Source organism: Maniola jurtina, chromosome 19, assembly GCF_905333055.1.
Source record: "Maniola jurtina chromosome 19, ilManJurt1.1, whole genome shotgun sequence".
NCBI classification, from domain to species: domain Eukaryota; kingdom Metazoa; phylum Arthropoda; class Insecta; order Lepidoptera; family Nymphalidae; genus Maniola; species Maniola jurtina.
Window position 1 is genome coordinate 7,493,087 of NC_060047.1, and position 19,621 is coordinate 7,512,707.

A 19,621-nucleotide genomic window follows, 5' to 3' on the forward strand; every position below is an offset into this window, starting at 1 on the left:
GTCAAACTTATAACACCCCTCTTTTTGGGTCGGGGGTTGAAAAGAGGGGAATGCACCTGTTTGTCTGAAATTGGAATTTTTTGGCTTTCGTATAGACTTGAGAATAATACAGAAAAGAAAGTTCACATTCGTAGCCATGACAAATTATATTGGCTCGCAGTCCTGCTAGATAGAAATCTGGTGGCTATTTCTGTTGGGTAAAGCTCGTCATTGGCAGTGAAAAAGAGTTTTGAAGATTGTGAAAATGGTAAATAAAATCCGGTCAAGTGCTAATCGGATTCGCACACGAAGGGTTCCGTACCATAATAAAAGATCAAACACCATGTATATTTTTTTTTTCAATTTGCACCATTTGCCACCATTTTAAAACTCGCCATTCTGGTATATTGTTATATTTTGTTGTTACAGCGGTAATAGAAATACACACTCTGTGAATATATGGATGGATACCAGAGGCTTAGTAATAGGGTTCCGTTGACACCCTTAACATAACGTGAGCATCTCTTATTTGAAATATTAAAGATTTGTAAAATATGAAAGCTGCCTAAAATATATTTTTTATTACTAAATATTCAAACCACCCATTAATTCAGTGGCATCGACGTGACTTCTAGCGATAAGATTTATATAATTGGCAGATGCGATTGGTCTTGTTGTTGCAGCTAATGACCAATGTTTATCATTTAGCTTTTAGACAATATTGTATGTTTTGTTAAAAATATAAAAAAAAAACTGCCACCAGCTCCCAAACTATACATCATTTTCCGCAAAAGTGCGCTACCATTATTTGTTCATTTGTTTTGTGCCCGCGCTCGTCTTGCCTGTTGTTTCAGGACGCACTGAGAGCCAGTTTATAAAATGTCGTTTCGCATAGGTATACTGACAGGGTTTGATTACTTATTTTAATATATATTATTAAAGCAAAACATATTGTACTGGGTTCACATTGTTCACATTTTTTAGTTTGTACTTCCACCTTATTTTATAAAAAAATGTTTACAATTATTTAAGTAAATTGTCAAAACAAAGACAAACATTTTTTTATCAGTAGGTAGAGGTACTACCTACGACTTAATTACATTGTGTCAGTTCTAGTAACAAAAGTTCTTCTTGGTCCGTAAAGTATATTGCTCTCTGCTACGTTCGTTTGAAAAGTTTACGATAGTTCATTACCCTAAAAACTTTAAATTTCCGGCAGAATCTCATTACAAAAGTCGTTGTGTCTGTGTGTAAACGGGTGTAATAAGTTTCAAGTACGATTCTGTATGTTACGTTTGGAAGTTGATACACACGCTTAAACTAATTTGCAAGTTCACCCGCCTGTTTATGGTTTATACGCCGACCGAGTTAATTTGTCTAATTGTTTTTGTTGTTACCTGGTTAGTTTTAGGCTTCTAAATGGTAAATGGATTATTTTAAGTTCTATCCGATTATTGCCTGTTACCTGACGCTACATTATCTACCAAATGCAACCTTTTCACGGCTCACTTTCTGAATCGACATGTATTCATCTTGAAGGATTAACTGGAATAGCCATTCTGAAGATAGAAAAACATAGGCATAGTCCCTGTAAAAGGTATAACATTTTTTGTTCCAAAAGGAAGTTTGTCTTTTATTTTTCGAGTACTTCGAGTCGTTTCCCTTTCATTGGTTGCTCAACCTTATGAAAAGATAATACTTAAGTATTTAGTAGTCCTACAGAATAAAAATAGTTCCCATTACTTTCGTTTGTGTACGAACCAGCCAGCTTTGTTTTTCATTTAAATATATTATTTATTTAATTGTAGTCTTTGACTTGTTATCTTAGATTATTATGCTTCCAGTGTTCTCATTTGAATCGAGTCTCGGGCGGATGGTAATTTGCATATTCACCATCTTTTAATTTTCGTAAAGGTTTCTTTTTGCATCTTAACACTAAGTTATTTTATTAATCCTTATTTATTATATAAAGTTGTAAAAAATGCATTTTGAAACCGAATATAAACGAGTACAATCGATAAATAAATATAAATGGTCTACTTGTAATAATAGAGTTGGTCCACAAAAATATACGAAAACTACTTGTTATCCGTGGCATCGTCCGCGTAGATTTAGATATTGCAAAAATCTCGTAGGAAGCTACTGTTTTCTTAAAGTAAAAATTATCCAGGGTGCAAGTAATCTCTGTGCCAAATTTCAGTAGTATCGATTTAGAATATAAGATAGAAAATGATAGACACTTTTGCTTTCATAATATAAAGTAGCATTGTTATCTATTACGGATACGGATTCGCAGAAGGTTCAATAGCAAAACTAACAAGCAAAGTTATGTGTCCAGGCTACTGCGTACCTAGTTTAATGTTAGTAGAGGGATACAACCGTAACACAGTTATGGCCACAATTGGTCCCCAAAACAATTGTTCTAATGTCCGAATACATTTCGGACGGGTCAAACCAATCAGGTTAAACCAAGAAACAAATCCCTATTCAATTTAGTAGAACATTTTATAGACATCTTCTATGTTTCTTTTTTTTTAAATAATTCTGCAAATTAGTCACCCGTCGGTCTTGATTATCTTACTTATTATCAGATGACTGATGAGCATATTATGAAAATTGCAAGCACTGATATCGTAATTTGAAGAAAATATTATTATCTTAAATGAGAAAGCTCCACACAAAGTTTGGTATTCTCTAAAGCAATATATTAAACGAATTAGAAATCAAATAATACACTTGAAAGAAGAAAGATAAAATTCCAGTGGCCAGGTCAAGTCGACTAAATTTTTTTCTCGGCCGATAAAAACTTCCCAGGCTATCCCCCATTCCTGGCTATGCCCTTGCAAACATACACCTAAGCTGTCTATCCTTTTGTAATCAGGTAAATAGTTAAAGTTTTTATTGCTGTAACAAACGCTGTATCCCACAGTTTCCTTCACTGCCTTTATTTCTGATATAATAACAGGGCTCTCTCCGTCACTCGCTTCATACAATCGTAGTTCCAATTTCATTTGAATATTAAGCAACCAAAGTCCATGAAATTTTGCAGACATATTCTAGAAACTAATATCTGTCTGTAGTGTTTTAGATTTTTCTAAAAATATGTAATTTTAAAATTACAGGGGCTCAAAGATTTGTATGTAAATTTTTAAGACCGCGTAACTTTGATACCGAATATTTAAACAGAAATCTGGAAAACCACAGACATAGATATTAGTTTCTAGAATATGTCTGCAAAGTTTCATGGACTTTGGTTACTTAATATTCAAATGAAATTGGAACTACGTTTGTATGAAGCGAGTGACGGAGAGACCCCTCGTAATAGCGAGAAGTGGAAGCATACTTCCTGCAATACTCCCCTCTTTAATATTTTCACAACAGTTTATTTTCATTTCACTGAACAGTGTTCAATATTTATCACGACTTTAAGAACAGTCTACAGATGTTGTGAAGCGCTGTGCCGTTGAATGTTTATATTTTGCTTTCCAATTCGATGGAAGTTTTGTGTCAACATTTCAAAAGTTACAGCTAAGTTAGTAAGTAGATATTTATGAAAAAATATTTGAGATTGAATTGTTGTTTGAAAAACGTAGACTCTTAAATAAACAGAAGTTTATTTTATGTAACAAAGACTCATATTCACTGTCCATGAATATTATTATAAATGGAAAAGTATCCGTCCGTCTGTTCGCTAGTTTTTAGCTAGCTGACCATCAGTTTTTAAACCGATTTTAACGAAATTTGGTCCAGCAATAGCTTGCACCTCGAAAAAGGACACCTGCTATGATTTTTACGAAAAGTACAGAGATACGTTACATACTGGAAATGGGCATAAGATACTTTTTATCTCAGAAAATCAAAAGGTTTCCTTGTGATTTATAAAAACCTGATTCCTGGATGAAGTCGTGGACATCATCTAGTCGTAGATTTAAAAAATGATATCTAATATTTTTGTTATTAGAACGCTGCGTCTTATCTTACCATGCGCTTCCTTCGTCTCTGATATAATAGCGAAAAGTGGGAGCATATTTCCTGTAATGCTCCCCTCTTTTACATTTTCGCTGCAGTTCATTTCCATTTCTGAGCAACGTTCAATATTTATTATGACTTTTAGAGCGGTCTACAGATGTTTTGAAGAGCTGCGCTGTTTAAATATTTATACTTACCTACTTAGTTTTCTAGCTATGTAGTTTACGACATTTAATATTCAAATCAATCATTTTACACAAATCACTAACCCTAGCACTGGTTCAGAAAGCAAAATCTTGTAAGAAGATAACGGCAAGATACAATTATTAAGAAACTGTATATCGAGTTTCTTAAGTATTTTTGTTTGATTTTTTGTTGTTCTCAATTTCGTCTGTGTTAAATTCTGTATTTTGAAATACCATAGGGATATCGTTTATTTTACCAGGATAAAAAGTATTTTGTGTCCTTCTCTAGACAATGTGTAAGCTTTGTGAAATTTTGCACAAAGCTTACACAATGTCTAGAGAAGGACAGAATACTTTTACACCAGCAAAATAAACGATTCCAAAGGAATTTCAAAATACTTACTGAATTTAATAATGACGAAATTGCGAGCAACAAAAAAATTAAAAAAAAACTTCAGAAACTTGTTGCAGTCTTGTTTTTTTTTGTTTCTTACCGCCATACTTAGTTGAGTAAGTAGGTACCTATATTTGGAATTAATAATTTAAAAAAAAACAAACAGACATACATTCAAATTTGTAATAATATTGAAGAATTAATTTTATAATTGAATTAATATTTTATAATTGAATTAATATTTTATAATTGAATTAATTAATTTTATAATTGAATTAATTAATTTTATAATAGAAATAATTTGTATTATAATAGAATTAATTTTTAATAATTTTCGTTGGCACGACACATTCTATAGTTTAAATTAAGTTAGATTTTAAGGAGTTATTTTTGTAAATACATATGTTGTATTGAATATGTGTTGGCTCAGCAAATAAATCTTATTCTATTCTATTTTATTAATATTATTAACAAAATAGAGGTAAAAACCTCAATCTCTATTTAGGTAGACCAGCTGTCGTTCTGAAATCATAACACAACAGTGTTGAGAGTTTCACGACACGAATGCTGTAAGATATCCTCCCTAAAATAAAATAAAGGCAACAAAATAAGTATTTATTTCAAATTGAAAGTAAATTTTAACAATGTAATATTTTTATTTGTTCAACTCAGACACTTCAATATAAAAGAGTAAACAATAAACGAACTGAAGCCCCGAGGCCCCGAGGGCATGTAACAGCAAACTGAGTACGAGCAAACAAAATAATGAAAACAATATACCTACGTAACGGTGATCGTATACCACTGAGAGATCTGTAAAGCCAGGTCCTCACAGAGGTGTAGCATCTAAGGCGCTGAACACATGTATAACAACTTTCAGCTTCCTGTTGTGGAAACCGGCAACTCGCAACTAGGTAGCTATTTTTACGATTTTCATTACAATTTCGAAACTGCGCAGACCAAAACTAGCAAGTTTCGGGAATCGCGACTGTTTTCGGTTGCTGTGATTGGTAGCAAAATTAATTCCAAATTGCCGCAACTAGCAACTGGTAAGTTAGTACCCATTGTGAAAAGTTGCATGTTTCCACAACTGGTAACATAAAAACGCGTAGAGTGACCTACCGTCTCACCGAGTTATACTTTTTATTCCGGAAAATCGAAGAGTTCCCACGGGATGTAGGTACCTATAATAAATAATAATAATTTAATTAAATTCATGCGTATAAGGACGAAGACGCGATCATCGTCTAGTAATTAGATCATTATCAACATCATGATCAACCCATCGCCGGCTCACTACTGATCACGGGTCTCTTCTCAGAATGTGCAGGTTTGGGTTTGGCCATAGTACACTACACTGACCACGTGTGGATTGGCAGACTCCACTCACCTTTGAGAGCATTATGTAGAACTCTCAGGCATGCAGGTTTACCTACTCACGATTAAGTAATTAAATAATTTCAATAAAACAATAGATTTGTGTAATATTATTTAATTACTAGAGGATGCCCGCAGCTTCGCCCATGTGGATATAGGTTTTTTAAAAATCCCATGGGAACTCATTGATTTTCAGAGATAAAAAGTAACCTTCGTCCACCCTCGGGATACCTCTATACCCAATTTCGTCAAGATGGACCATGAAAAGCTAGCAGACAGACAGACAGATACACTTTCGCATTTATACTATTATATATTATAGTATGCTCTAGTATGGATTATTTATAAAAGTAATCTTGTCTAATATCCAAGACTAACCGTGTAGCTAAAAATGATTACAACACATTCTAGGCAGAACGCAAATGAAATTCACTCCGAGGGAAATGTATGTTGCCGGTTTCACCGTGAAATCCAATTTGCGCATGCAATAAAAGACTTGTAGAAAGCACTCGTTTAGTTATTCGGAAAACACACCATTTTAAAGACGGCCACGGAACTGAATGGACTCGTACAAATGCCCTGCTCATCTCCTTTTATGATACTAGTTTTTCTGCTGTAGTAAAATCTATGTAATGTGTACAAACAGAAATTACTAGAGTCTGCAGCAGTAGCATGGCAGAATGTTACACTGAGCTCAAGTATATTTTGTAACAGATTACAAAATATACTTGAGCAAAATATACAGCAGATACAAAATATACTTAAATAGATTTTACTACAGCAGAAAAACTAGTATCATAAAAGGAGATGAGCAGGGCATTTGTACGAGTCCATTCAGTTCCGTGGCCGTCTTTAAAATGGTGTGTTTTCCGAATAACTAAAAATATGAAAATCTTTCAATTCTTTGAAAACAGCAGCCGCTGAGTTTCTTGCTGGTTCTTCTTGGTAGGAAAGGCATTGCTAGATGCACTTGACGATTCAAAAGTATTTGTAAAAGTTAAATTGAATAAACATTTTTTGAATTTTGAATTTTAATTGAAAATATAAATAGTTAGTAACACTAGAACCTATGATGGTCTAAAGCCCCTAAGCTCGCCGAGTTGTATTAAAAATATCCAAAGGTATGAGCTTTGCCTATTTGGAGTTTTAAAATATCTTTGCTTAAAGTTAGCAAAAAAATTTCTGAAAGTAGTCACAAAGATTGCTTCAACTATTTCAAGGTACTGAAAAAGTTTAGAACTTTAGAACAACAAAAGAATTCATTTGTAACTTCAAACCGGCTATATCCTACGAAATATTTTGTTACTAAACTACGTGATGCCCGCAACTTCATCCGCGCGTATTTAGACTTTTTTATTTTTATATACCCATGCGTATACGGAATAAGAAGTATCGGTTTAGTGGTTGAGCCATGAAAAGACCACAGACAGGCAGACTCATTTTCGCATTTATCATATTAGTAATTAGTGTATATATTGATTTCAATATACATAATTAAATAACATAAAACTCTGCGCGGTCATTAAATATTCAACTGTTCTTATTCTGCCCAAGGTCCAGTAGAAGGTATATTAGGGTCGAAATCGATGATCGTAAAACACAGTTATTTTTACTAACGGAGCCTACTTCACTGGCCTAATTTCATACGTGTACAGTTTGAATTTCAGAGTTTATCAGTAGAGCATCCGCCATATCGAATTTACAACCCCAAAAGAATTTACGAAAAACGGGTTGTTATAAGTTTGACGTGTGTATCTGTGTATCTGTCTGTGGCATCGTAGCTCCGAAACTAATGAACCGATTTTAATTTAGTTTTTTTTTTTGTTTGAAAGGTGGCTTGATCGAGAGTGTTCTTAGCTATAATTCAAGAAGATCGGTTCGGCCGTTTGAAAGTTATCTGTTCTTTTCTAGTTACTGTAACCTTCACTTGTCCGAGGTGTTATAAATTTTTAATTTACACTTGTTTATATTAGTGGTAGGGGGTTTTCCGGGAAATTGATTCAATGGACTTCCAGATCCTTCCACATACGACTCAACGGGATGAAAAGGTACGAGATTTCGACTCTTAGGGTTAACGACTTTATTGAGATGTTACCGGGTCCATCTTCTTATCGTACTCTCCGAGACACGGAGTACCCGACAAAGCTAAATTGAGGCCTTCAAAATCGCTTGCTTGCTATTTACCGATTTGGATTCAATTGACTGGTCTATCTTTATATCTGTGCATAGACTAACTTACATTCACATTTCATACATCACACTAATATTATAAAGGCGAAAGTTTGTATGTGTGTGTGTATGTTTGTTACTCCTTCACGCAAAAACTACTGGACGGATTGGGCTGAAATTTAGAATGGAGATAGATTATACCCTGGATTAGCACATAGGCTACTTTTATCCCGGAAAATCAAAGAGTTCCCACGGGATTTTAAAAAACCTACATCCACGCGAACGAAGTCGCGGGCATCAGCTAGTATAAATATATTATTATGTACCTACTTAGTTGGATTTTCAGTGAGTAGACGTTTATTCATACAATTTTCAAAACATTTTATTCAAGCGAATATGCCAGACATTCTTAGCGTTTAGCATGAATAAGCTAAAAATATTCAAAAAAATGTCGGCTCGGTTTCAACGCAATTTTTTCATATCTAAACGAGTGCACGAAAAAGGTGAAATAAATTTATTCCACGTCACCCCGAGAGTCGTAAGCAGTACGTAAGCACATTACCTACCGAAAAAGCCTTGAACCTTTATTCATTTGAAATTGTAAATAGGAAAGGGTCTATACTCTATACATTATTGATGTAGGTAGAGTCACCTATACCTTCTTTTATTACTTGTAGGGGTAGATTTATTTTCGGCTAATGGAAAATGTTGGTTGGTTTACTTGATGTCGCATTTCGGGAAACTACTCATTTGAGTCCACTATAATTGACTTTGGGACTTTTATTCCCTATCTTATGTGACTTTTGGGTTTATAATGTTGTTGTTACATTTCTAAAGTATAATGTTAAGGTGTTGTACAGATTTTACGTGAGTATGAATATTTTAAGGTCTTATGGAAAATATAATATTACAAAACTTTGAGTTTTAACCATATTGTATGAAGGTATTGAATGTTATTTGAAATAATATACCTCTTGTATAAACTATTCAATTACTATTCAAAGTATTAAATACAAGTGGTGATAATTTAGTGACTAAGATATCGTCGGCACCTTAGTTTGACCTTGGGCACGACTCAACACGCTAACTAACATTTTGGTTGCTAACTTTTTGGAATTATGTAACTCCGAAAAGTTAGCGGTGCGTGCGCGGGACTGAACTCTCGATAACCCAAGTAAAAGCCGAACGTTTTAACTACTAAACTATCATGACAGTATAAATCAAACCAGAAAAAACTTACAAAGTAGCAATTTGGAAATTTACGTGCGTTGTGATAAAGTTAACTGAAACAAATGTTTCCACGGGTATTCTAGACGAGGTGCTTGGTATTTTTAACCGACTTCCAAAAAAGGAGGAGATTCTCAATTCGTCGGAATCTTTTTTTATTTTTATATTATTAACTTTGTGACTACCTAATCATATTTAATCTGTTTATAGTATGGTAATTTAATCTGCTAATAATGTATCGTTCTCTCTCTGTTTTGAACGGGATTCAAAGGTTGCGTGTGTTAAAGTGCTCTACGTTTTATTAAATATGTCCTGGCAAACTCCAAGAGCACCTACCAGGGAAGCAATAAATATGGTCGCTGAGTCTTTCCGGATCGACTGAAGCCGAACGCGTCTACAAACAAATATCCCGAAAATCCCTAACACGAGATGCTCACGCTATGACTCTGATTCGACATTCGTTCCTGTGAGCGATGCGCCTAACGTGCGAACGACTTATTATTCAGTAAATGCAACTTGGGGGAAGCTAAATAATCGCATGTCTTTTTTAGTCTGCATTGATGTAAACAGATGACCGCGGGTTCAAAGCTCCCGTTTCCGCGGGGAGAGCGGGGTCGGTAACAAAAGATGCTCGTTTCCTCGCCTGTTCCGAGCCACGGGGGAGGGAGGGGACAATAGAGGCATTGTTTGTGCCCGGTGACAGGAAAAACTCCGACCTCCGTGTTTCTGTGAATTTTTTATTCCTTTTCCCTTCATTCTTTATGCTTTTCTCTTATTCCCGGTAAGCTCCTTTGACTGTGACTGGAGGAAATCAAAGTTGTTTGCTGAGACGTCGCGAGGTTTCCTCGATGCTTTTACGTTAAAAGCATTATATTTCTAAAAACGACATAGTTTTTGAGACATTAAAAAAATCTCTTCTGTTCCAAAAGCTATACCAATTATTATAAAATGTATGCAAATTATTTTACAAATGATTACAAAATATATCCAATAAAATCTAAAGTAGGTACTTAAAATCTTTTTCCTGTATAAATACATTATATACACTTTCATGTATTTATCGCATGATGATAGGTAAACGGATATATTTTTTGGGTAGGTACATGTCACAATCAGTTTGCACTCCATACAATGGCGTGCCACTTGTACTACTAATACCTATCACATTTTCCTACTCTATTTTTTAAAAATTAGAATATAAAGCATTTTCCCAGTAAGCAGTAATGTCACATCAAAAGCAATGAATGTTACAGTAATATAGAATTTTAATACGGTCTATAAGCTACCGTCTGACTGAGGGAGAGGCCACAACACTGCGGTCCGACATCGCATCGCAAAAACGGTGCAGCATCGTTTTTGCGATGCGATGTCGGACCGCAAAAATTTAATCGCTTACGGCATCGTACGAGAAAACTCTGCCTATCAATTTCTAATGAGCCGTACCGTACCGTACCGTATGGACCGTACTACACACACTTCTACTTGCGTTAAGACGTATCAAGAACAAGTGTAAATTAAAAATTTAATACCTCCAAGAAGTGAAGGTTACAGTAACTAGAAAAGAGCTGATAACTTTCAAACGGCTGAACCGATTTTCTCGGAATATAGCTAAGAACACTCTCGATCAAGCCACCTTTCAAACAAAAAAAAAACTAAATTAAAATCGGTTCATTAGCTTAGGAGCTACGATGCCACAGACAGATACACAGATACATACGTCAAACTTATAACACCCCTCTTTTTGGGTCGGGGGTTAAAAAACAGAAAAGAAAGTACTTGACATCAAAAAAAGACACCTACTGAACGGGAATACGTCGTCGCATCGCAAGTTTGTACGGTGCGGCACCGCCTCGGTTTGCTCATTGCATTGCAATTTGCATTGTACAACGTCGTAGATTTTATTACGACCCGACATCACATCGGAGGGTTGTGGTCTCAACCTGAGGCTCCGAGCACCGAGTCCGCCGGATGCTCCCCCTCCCTTCTGACCTTTTCCGGACCGCTCTCATGATTCCTTATTTACCCGTTTTTCCTTATCAAACCGTACCATTCGCCTCACATTACCGAGAATCCTGTTGCTTGTATTGGATGTTTTATACTCGGTATCTTGATTAGCTTTTTGTTTGGTCAGTTTGGGATAATTAAAAGGCTTATTAGGGGATTTTCGATCCCGTCAAATAAAAGCATTACTTACCAAGCAATCCTTTAATTTGCAATGGTATTTTTGTATTCACTATAATCGCTTAGCCACATTATAGATGTGAAATGTATTTTTGTTTATTTGTTTGTCCTTCAATCACGCCACAACAGAGCAATGGCTCGACCTGATTTTTTCGGATCGATATAGTTAACACTAACATTTCCGCTGTTGTCTAAGTATGGAGATATAGGATTTGTATGTAGATTTGATACTGAAAATTCTTTCACTGACAGATAGTTACTATAATATGTAGCTATAAGTTGTAAATAATTATATCACGTAGTCGTCGCCCGTAAAAGCTAGTGAAAAATAAAGTCAGTAATTTGCAAGTTTAAAATGTCCAAATAAAACAACCTTTTCTGTCTATAATTTAGGCGAAACACTCAATAATAATTTAGATGTTGCAAAAAAAATCTTTCAAAGCCAACATTTATACGAGTTTCCGATAATTTTTCATGCATAAAACATTCGATCCCAGTGTTATTTTTTTCGCAAACTTACAGTCAATCAATCTTGAGTCCAGTGATCCGTAAGAAGTATTTATAAAACAAATTGTGTTACAAGTGTATACCTACGTAATGTGTTTCGCATGAGTGGGGACAAGCAGCGAAAAAACGAATGGGGAATCCATTGGAAATCGAGGCGGCATGGGGTGGCGGGAGAAACATCCTCCGGATATACAGTTTGCTCGCTACGTGATGGTTACTGAATATATACTTATCTAATATTAAAGTAGGTACTAATACTAGACTTTTATTACATTACCTGGCGTTCGTTTGCGATTACTTTAGAACGGCTTTTCAGACAACATTTTTTACGGTTCCGTACCCGAATGGTGCTAATGGGACCTTATTACTAAGACCCGCTGTCCGTCCGTCCGTCCGTCCTCCTGTCTGTCAGCAAGCTGTATATCGTGAACCGTAATAGGTAGAGAGCTGAAATTTTGACACAATATTATTTCTATATAACAACCAATCATAAAAATTTCAAAAGGGCCACCGTAAAAATCCCTCCGTAAAAAACTCCGTAATTTTTTAGGATTAAAAGTAGCCTATATGTTAATCCACGGTATAATCTATACCCATTCTAAATATCAGCCAAATCCGTCCAGTGGTTTTTGCGAGAAACATACACACAAACTTTGCCTTTATAATATCAGTGTGAAGTGTGATGTGATATCACGTCTATAAATTGTTGTGAAGCGCAATCTCTGCATTGAGATGACATAAATGACGTGATTAGAAGCCATTCTCCGCTGGCTGACACATTCTATTGAAGCCTTACCAATTAACAGGGTTTTCTCCCTCACTTACTCCATACAATCGTAGCCCCAATTTCATTTGAATAGTAAGCAACCAAAAAGTCCATAAAATTTTGCAGACATATTCTAGAAACTATTATCTGTGCCTGTGGTGTTTTAGATTTTTCTAAAATATGTAGTTTTAAAGTTACAGGGGCTCAAAGATTTGTATGTGAATTTTTAAGACCGCGTAACTTTGAAACCGAATATTTTAACGGGAATCTGGAAAACCACAGACATAGATATTAGTTCCCGGAACGTTTCTACAAAATTCCATTGAGTATGATTGGTTAGTATTCTAATGAGAGACGAACTACATTTGTATGGAGCCATTAACGTAGAGACCCCTCTTAAACTACACACTAGACCTCTAGAATCTAGTGTTTAGTAAACCGGTACCGGTACCGGTACAAGTACAACGCAATTTCCATAGTAGGTAAATAGTTCATTTGTAGACCAAATAAAATAGAATTCATCAAACTAGAAGCTTGTATTCAAAACTTTTGAACGAATGAATGCGGATCTATTGTTAAAATAAGAATGTTCGAACGGTAAAATTAAAGCATTATTTTGTTCGAAAACTTGAACAACTTTGTTTTTTAACTGCAAAACCTTAATTGGCAGTGAGCACAAAGCACTATCGACACTATTAAAGAGGTTCAAGCTAATGCGGCGTTCACACGTATTTTCACGAGAACAATTCAGTGATCTCTAGTGGCGCGTTTTGCCGCTAAAATACACATTTAACGTTGCTCTCGTGTGAACGCGCTTTTATACGGTAATATTGAAATTGTTTTCGTGCGCTTATGGCTCCGTTATTGTGCTTTAAATATTATATTATACGGTCGGCTTTGTAATAATTATTATCAAGCCGGAATTGAAATTGGACTTTGCGAGTGGGAAAGGTATGTTACCGGAGTTTTTGGGTGCAACTAAGGTATGCAAACCGATTACTCGGTATTTTTGGTATCTTTTTTGGCTTTCTTATATTTTTGAGACTGTGAAAGTATAATGATAAAGTAGTGATAATTATAATTATTAAATGGCCCCCATTCGGTGGACCTATCGTGATCAAAGTTGGAGCAGTAGTTAGGTGTAACTATGATATCATCATCTTAACCTCAATAGCTCAGAGCCTCGTAGCTCAACGGTTGGTTGAGGAGCGGACTGAATTCCGAACGGCGGTTCAAACCCCACCCGTTGCACTATTGTCGCACCCACTCCTGCCACAAGCTTTACGCTTAATTGGAGGGGAAAGGGGAATATTAGTCATGAATAGCATGGCTAGTATTCTTTTTTTTTTTAAAAACAAAAAAAAAACCCATTTGCCGGCCTGCTACTGAGCACGGCTCTCTTCTCAGAATGAGAAGGGCTAGGCAATAGTCTTATGCTGGCCAAGTGCGGATTGATAGACTTCATCTCCTTGCCTTTCAGAATATTATGGAAAACTTTCAATCTTATATTTTTAAATTGGACCTCTAAAGAATTCCAATATAAATTACTGAGAAGCAATTACAGCTTTTCCTTTACCGTCGGCCGGAAATCGATTCGTGTGATTGGTAGATTATTATTATATAGAAAATAGAGCGGAGATGAGCATGACTGACAGACGGACAAGACGTCTGTAATTAGTCAACCATTCAATGTTCGGATAACGCGCCATTATGTGTACAACATTGAACTAAATATTATGTACTTACTGATGTACAAGTAAATTGTCTTCTAGACTCTAGTGCAGACAATTCCAGCGAAAGTTCTCTTGAAAGTTTTATCTATATAAATAGGTAGTGTTTGCCTTACATTCCTATAACTAACCTTAATATACCCTTGTCTAACCTTAATAACTAATAACCTTAATATATCACTACCCATTATTGTCCATATTATAAATGCGAAACTGTGTTTGTGTTTTGGTTTGTTGGTTTGTCTTTCAATTACCTACCCCGAGCCGACCCGATTGAGCTGAGTTTTTGAGCTGAGTTGACTAGATATAGACCTGGAGAGGTTACTTTTTATCAAGGGATATCAAGAGAGGTTTTTGAGGTTTTGAACTTTATCTGGTTAAGCTCTAATTACAAATAAAATTGGCGTAGGTGCAACTTGGTGAATTTTTAAGATCACGAGTTTTTTGTTCCGTTTACCTCTATGAATAAAGTTCATTTTATTTTTCTTGTGGTGGCTATCTGGTGGTCATTGTACCGTGTGATCGAGAAAAAAATTGTATTACGATCGTCATGGGTGTAGTTACATAATAATACCTGAGTCACTTGTTAGTGGGTAGGCAAGTACTGGTATATGTTAGTCAGTCGTTTGAGCTGTTCGTTAGCGAAAAACATAGAACAAGAGTTGTTGAGGCACCGGATAAGCCACGGGTACTCGGTTAGGCAAGCCATAAAGCCTGAAATACACACAATGCGCGACGGCTACGTTACGCGCGTTGGACGTTTTAGTGGAAGGAACTAAAAGTGTTCAAATCACGAAGCTTGCATAGAGCCGCGCTCTTGAAATACGTGCTGTCATAATCACGTGCTACGATATGACGTGCTTCATAAAATAAGAATCTATTACAATTTATAAGCTTTATTACTGATCTGTGTTGTATGAGTCGGGACTGAAGGCGAGCTAATTCATACCTACATTTTATGTGAAGACTTGAATATTATTCTGACGTGGCGCTCGGGTTCGGGCTTGAGATGTGTTCATATTGGTCGTTCGTCACGTTAGACTGCGTTGAAAGAAATACATAGTAATGTGTTGTTGAAGTGAAGCTTTTTTAAACGCATTGGACGATTTTGGAATACGTGAAAACATCAATGTCGCGTGACCGACATGCTAATAATGCTCGGAGTGCCGATAGATGTAAAAACTAAACTAACCTTAATAGTTTTAATTTACTAATATGAAATTTTTGATACTACAATTAATTCGAAAACCCAAAAAGAACCACTGTTTATTTCATATTTTTAAGTTTTCACTTCTGTCGGCAGTCACTGTTTGCCAATTTTTCACATGTACGCGCGCGTTTGATGTGACGTCCTGCCGTGCAGTTGCGGTTGTGTGAGTTTCAGGCTTGACTCAGGGAGCTCCCATCTCATGCCCACGTCAATAATTGGAGCGGTTGTTCATGTGTTTTTTGTTTCTGCAGCGGTACTCGCGCCGGGGAGGCATTGTTCGGGCTCGCACAGCGCGCCGGACCCCAGCCCCACACCACCGCCTGACGTAAAACGGTTCGTATTTTTCATTGTTGCTTTAAAGCTTTATAGGTTTTGCTTTATTTATGCCCTTTATACCTCTCCGTGCAAGATAAATGCCCGGAAGCCGATGTTCTGTTTTTGTCACGTTTAATGGTTTACCCGTAAGCTCTTAGAGTTTATAAATAGAAACTTTTGATGTTTTATTCAATTTTAATAGACAACCTTCCCTTTTCTGAAGGGTCGTTATGAAATTATCTTGTTTTTGTTAACGAGTTTATTGTTTTATTTGCTCAAGTTTTTACGAGAAAGGGTTCCGAATTAGACTTGTAAAATCTCTTTTTCTTTCGAATTGTTTTAGGTACGTTCTTTTATTACTTACCTCAGTATTTATTTTAATTTAACTTGGAGATAGCTTTAAAAATACGTAGAATAAAAATCTAAATTACTTACTTTTGCAAAAAAAGTGCTTACGTACTTACATACTCCCTCCATGAAAAAATTAATAATATAGTTAATAATATCTATGTTAAATTCATTAATAATATAATGGATCTATTTTATTACATTGCTTCCTGAAAAAGGGAGTGTGATATTTTGTTTTCATGTATGTATTTCTGTATGTATGTGAGTTTCATTGTACCACCATATTATTTCTAAATGCCTGAACAGCTTTGAATGTATGCGCTATCATTAAAATCCTTATATATCTAATCTTGAATGACACTAGCTTTAATTTAAAAAAAACTCAATATAGCACGGCAGTCGTGGTTTTAAATTTGATTTATTTTTTATTCTTATGAGTACGTATGTTATACAAAAAATCATAGACAATACAACGAAACCGTAAACGTGATGATAAACAAGTTTTCAGGCTTAAAAAAGCCGCCGGAAGCATACAGTGCAAATAGAGGAAAATTATTCGTACAATTCAGGATAAAAGGAAGACTATTTAGTCACCAATTAATGAAATACTGTCATATAAATTCATTGTGAATTATTTTTTACTAAGCAAGTCGTAGTTAAAAAATCAACACTTGGCATGCCAAAAGATGAATGAAATATTATAGTTTTTGAAATCTGAAAATGGCGCCAAACAGCCACCATATTGCATTTTTTCAAAAAAAAAATATAGTCAGTCTCACTGGAGATGATGTAATGATTGTAACGATACCTCATACATCCAAAACTGTTCATGAATTTGGAAGTTATGGTGGCATAGAGAAACTCACATACAATATAGTACATTATACACCCTGAAAACATTAGACTGCTTTTTCGGGCTTTCGTGTCAGCAATTAATGCAACAGTTTCATATAAATTCATTGTGAATTCAAATCTTTTTTATTGAAAAGTACCTACCACCGTTATACAAGCCACTCAGTCAGTTTATCGAACTAGGCACATACTGAGCACATTGGCTTGAAGCACCATATAGAAGTTATAAGTACTCCTAGAACGGCGCGCAAACAAAGTTGGATTATGAATTGCAAACTTGTGCAACTATTGATTCTAATAACTCTGCGATCGCTGTATAATACGAGTCATTTTGAAGTTATCGTTATTTTTCCATTATATTATATGGAACTTGTTCAATTTATTTGTGTTATATGGTGTTATTGGAATATTATAAGATTGAGATAGCAACAACGAAAGCTTTTTATTTGCGTTTGTTTCATTGCGAATATACTCGTAACATTACTAACACATTAAACTTATTTGAAATATTGTACTAATCCCTACTAATATTATAAATGCAAAAGTGTGTCTATCCATCTATCTGTCCGTCTGTTACCTTTTTACCGTCCGTCCGTGAATTGATTTTGACGGGTACAGAAATAGGTCAATTCACACGGAGGAAGTCGCCAGCAGCGTCTAGTTACATACGAATTCACTGTGGTATTTCATATTTCCTACAACGATTTTTTTAATAATAATAATTAATTATTGCCAATGTAATGAAAAGTAGAATCGTGTAGCGTAACGTAGCTTTTGTAGCGTAGCGTGACGTAGCAACTAGCGTAGCAATATGTACCGTAGCATAACGTAGCATTGTAGACCTAGCAAGCGTCAGCCGAATTATCAAAGTATGTATAGAACGAGATAGGTTGAGATGGCAATCGGCGTGTGACGCGGGGGGACGTCCCGCATACCCGCACGTCACCCTTGCTCACCTGCAGCAACCTGTCGCGCACTAGTACATGTATCGTCGCGCGTCTTTTAAGAATTAGGCAAGGATAAGCACCGATAGCTAGGGTCCGGGGTTCGCTTCCGGGCTCCCGACCTCTGACTCTTTGGAGCTATGTGCGTTTAAGCAATTAAGTATCAATTGCTTTAACGGTGAAGGAATCATATGTAAACCTGCATGCCTGATAGTTCTTCATAATGTTCTCCAAAGTGTGTGAAGTGTGCCAATACACAGTTCAGCGTGGTTGATTATGACCAACCCCTTCTCATTCTGACAGGACAAGCTAGCTACCGGTGATGGGTTGATGAAAGGTTGAGGATGATAATAATGACGACGATTGGGTTCTAAACTAATACATTTAACCCAAGATTTAACCCGATCTATTGCTATATGTGATAAGCTAAACTAATTAAACACCACTGATATAAACATGAAATATAAAATTCATATTTTTTCGAATTAAATATATTATCTTAAGCGTAGTTTTAACTCTCGAAGCGAATTTTATTCGCATGACTGGATGCCATAATGCTTTTAGGTCAGTTGGCTGTAGTGTAGCACTCGACCTCGGGCCTGTTTTTCGAATTGCGGAAATAAAATTTGTCTATTTATGTATTGGCTAAAGAAATAGTATTCGAGGCGAAAGGCCTTAGATTGGCCTAGTTTTTTTAATAGTTTACAAGTTTGCGTTTGACTTCGATTTTATCTGACGATAATAATAATTAAACATTTGTTTAAAACTAGTATTTTACACAAAAATGTTCTGTTTTTTCACAAACCCAGTTTTAAAACTGGTTTTTTCAATCCTCATGATGACTGACAATAGAAAGAAAGAAAGAAAACAAAAATCATGTTGCGCTCAAAGTATCAACAATCTTAAAATGAGTAGTTAGTAGTAATTATATTTATATTAGTCATCGTCAAAAAGTCCTAATTGTAATTTATGAACCCCCGACCCAAAAAGAGGGGTGTTATAAGTTTGACGTGTGTATCTGTGTGTCTGTGTATCTGTCTTACACTTGTTTTCAAATCACAATATAACACAACAAAAGGTAAAGTAGCTTTTTGTATCGATAGGATTTAGGGAACTTCTGATACACATGATACTGTTAGAGCAAAATGACATTGCCTAAATTGGATGTTCGAGATTTTAATTACTGTTTTACAGCTAATTAATTGCCTTTGACAAAGGACACGTGGATCAAATTAAGCAGATACCTACAGCTCGTATATGTTACTACGTTAAGTACAGTGGAATAACTTACTTACAACTTTGCCAACACTTAATTTATAATGGAATCCCTGGATAGGACGTCTTTGTCTGTCTGCTAGCTTTTTGCGGCCCATCCGTTTAACCGATTTAGATGAAATTTGGTGCAAAGATAGCTTTTATCCCGGAGACGAACATATTATGTAGGTTTTATCCGAAAAATCAAAAGTCC

At 35.6% G+C, this 19,621-nt stretch overlaps 1 protein-coding gene across 1 annotated transcript in view; it reads left to right on the forward strand.

Annotated features, from left to right (window-relative positions):
- LOC123875154 (Down syndrome cell adhesion molecule-like protein Dscam2) overlaps nt 1-19,621 on the forward strand; it is a 106,816-nt gene that overhangs the window by 26,743 nt on the left and 60,452 nt on the right. The window contains exon 3 of the mRNA XM_045920835.1: nt 15,946-16,027. Within this exon, the coding sequence (XP_045776791.1) occupies nt 15,946-16,027 (82 nt within the window). The remainder of the gene's footprint in view (nt 1-15,945; nt 16,028-19,621) is intronic.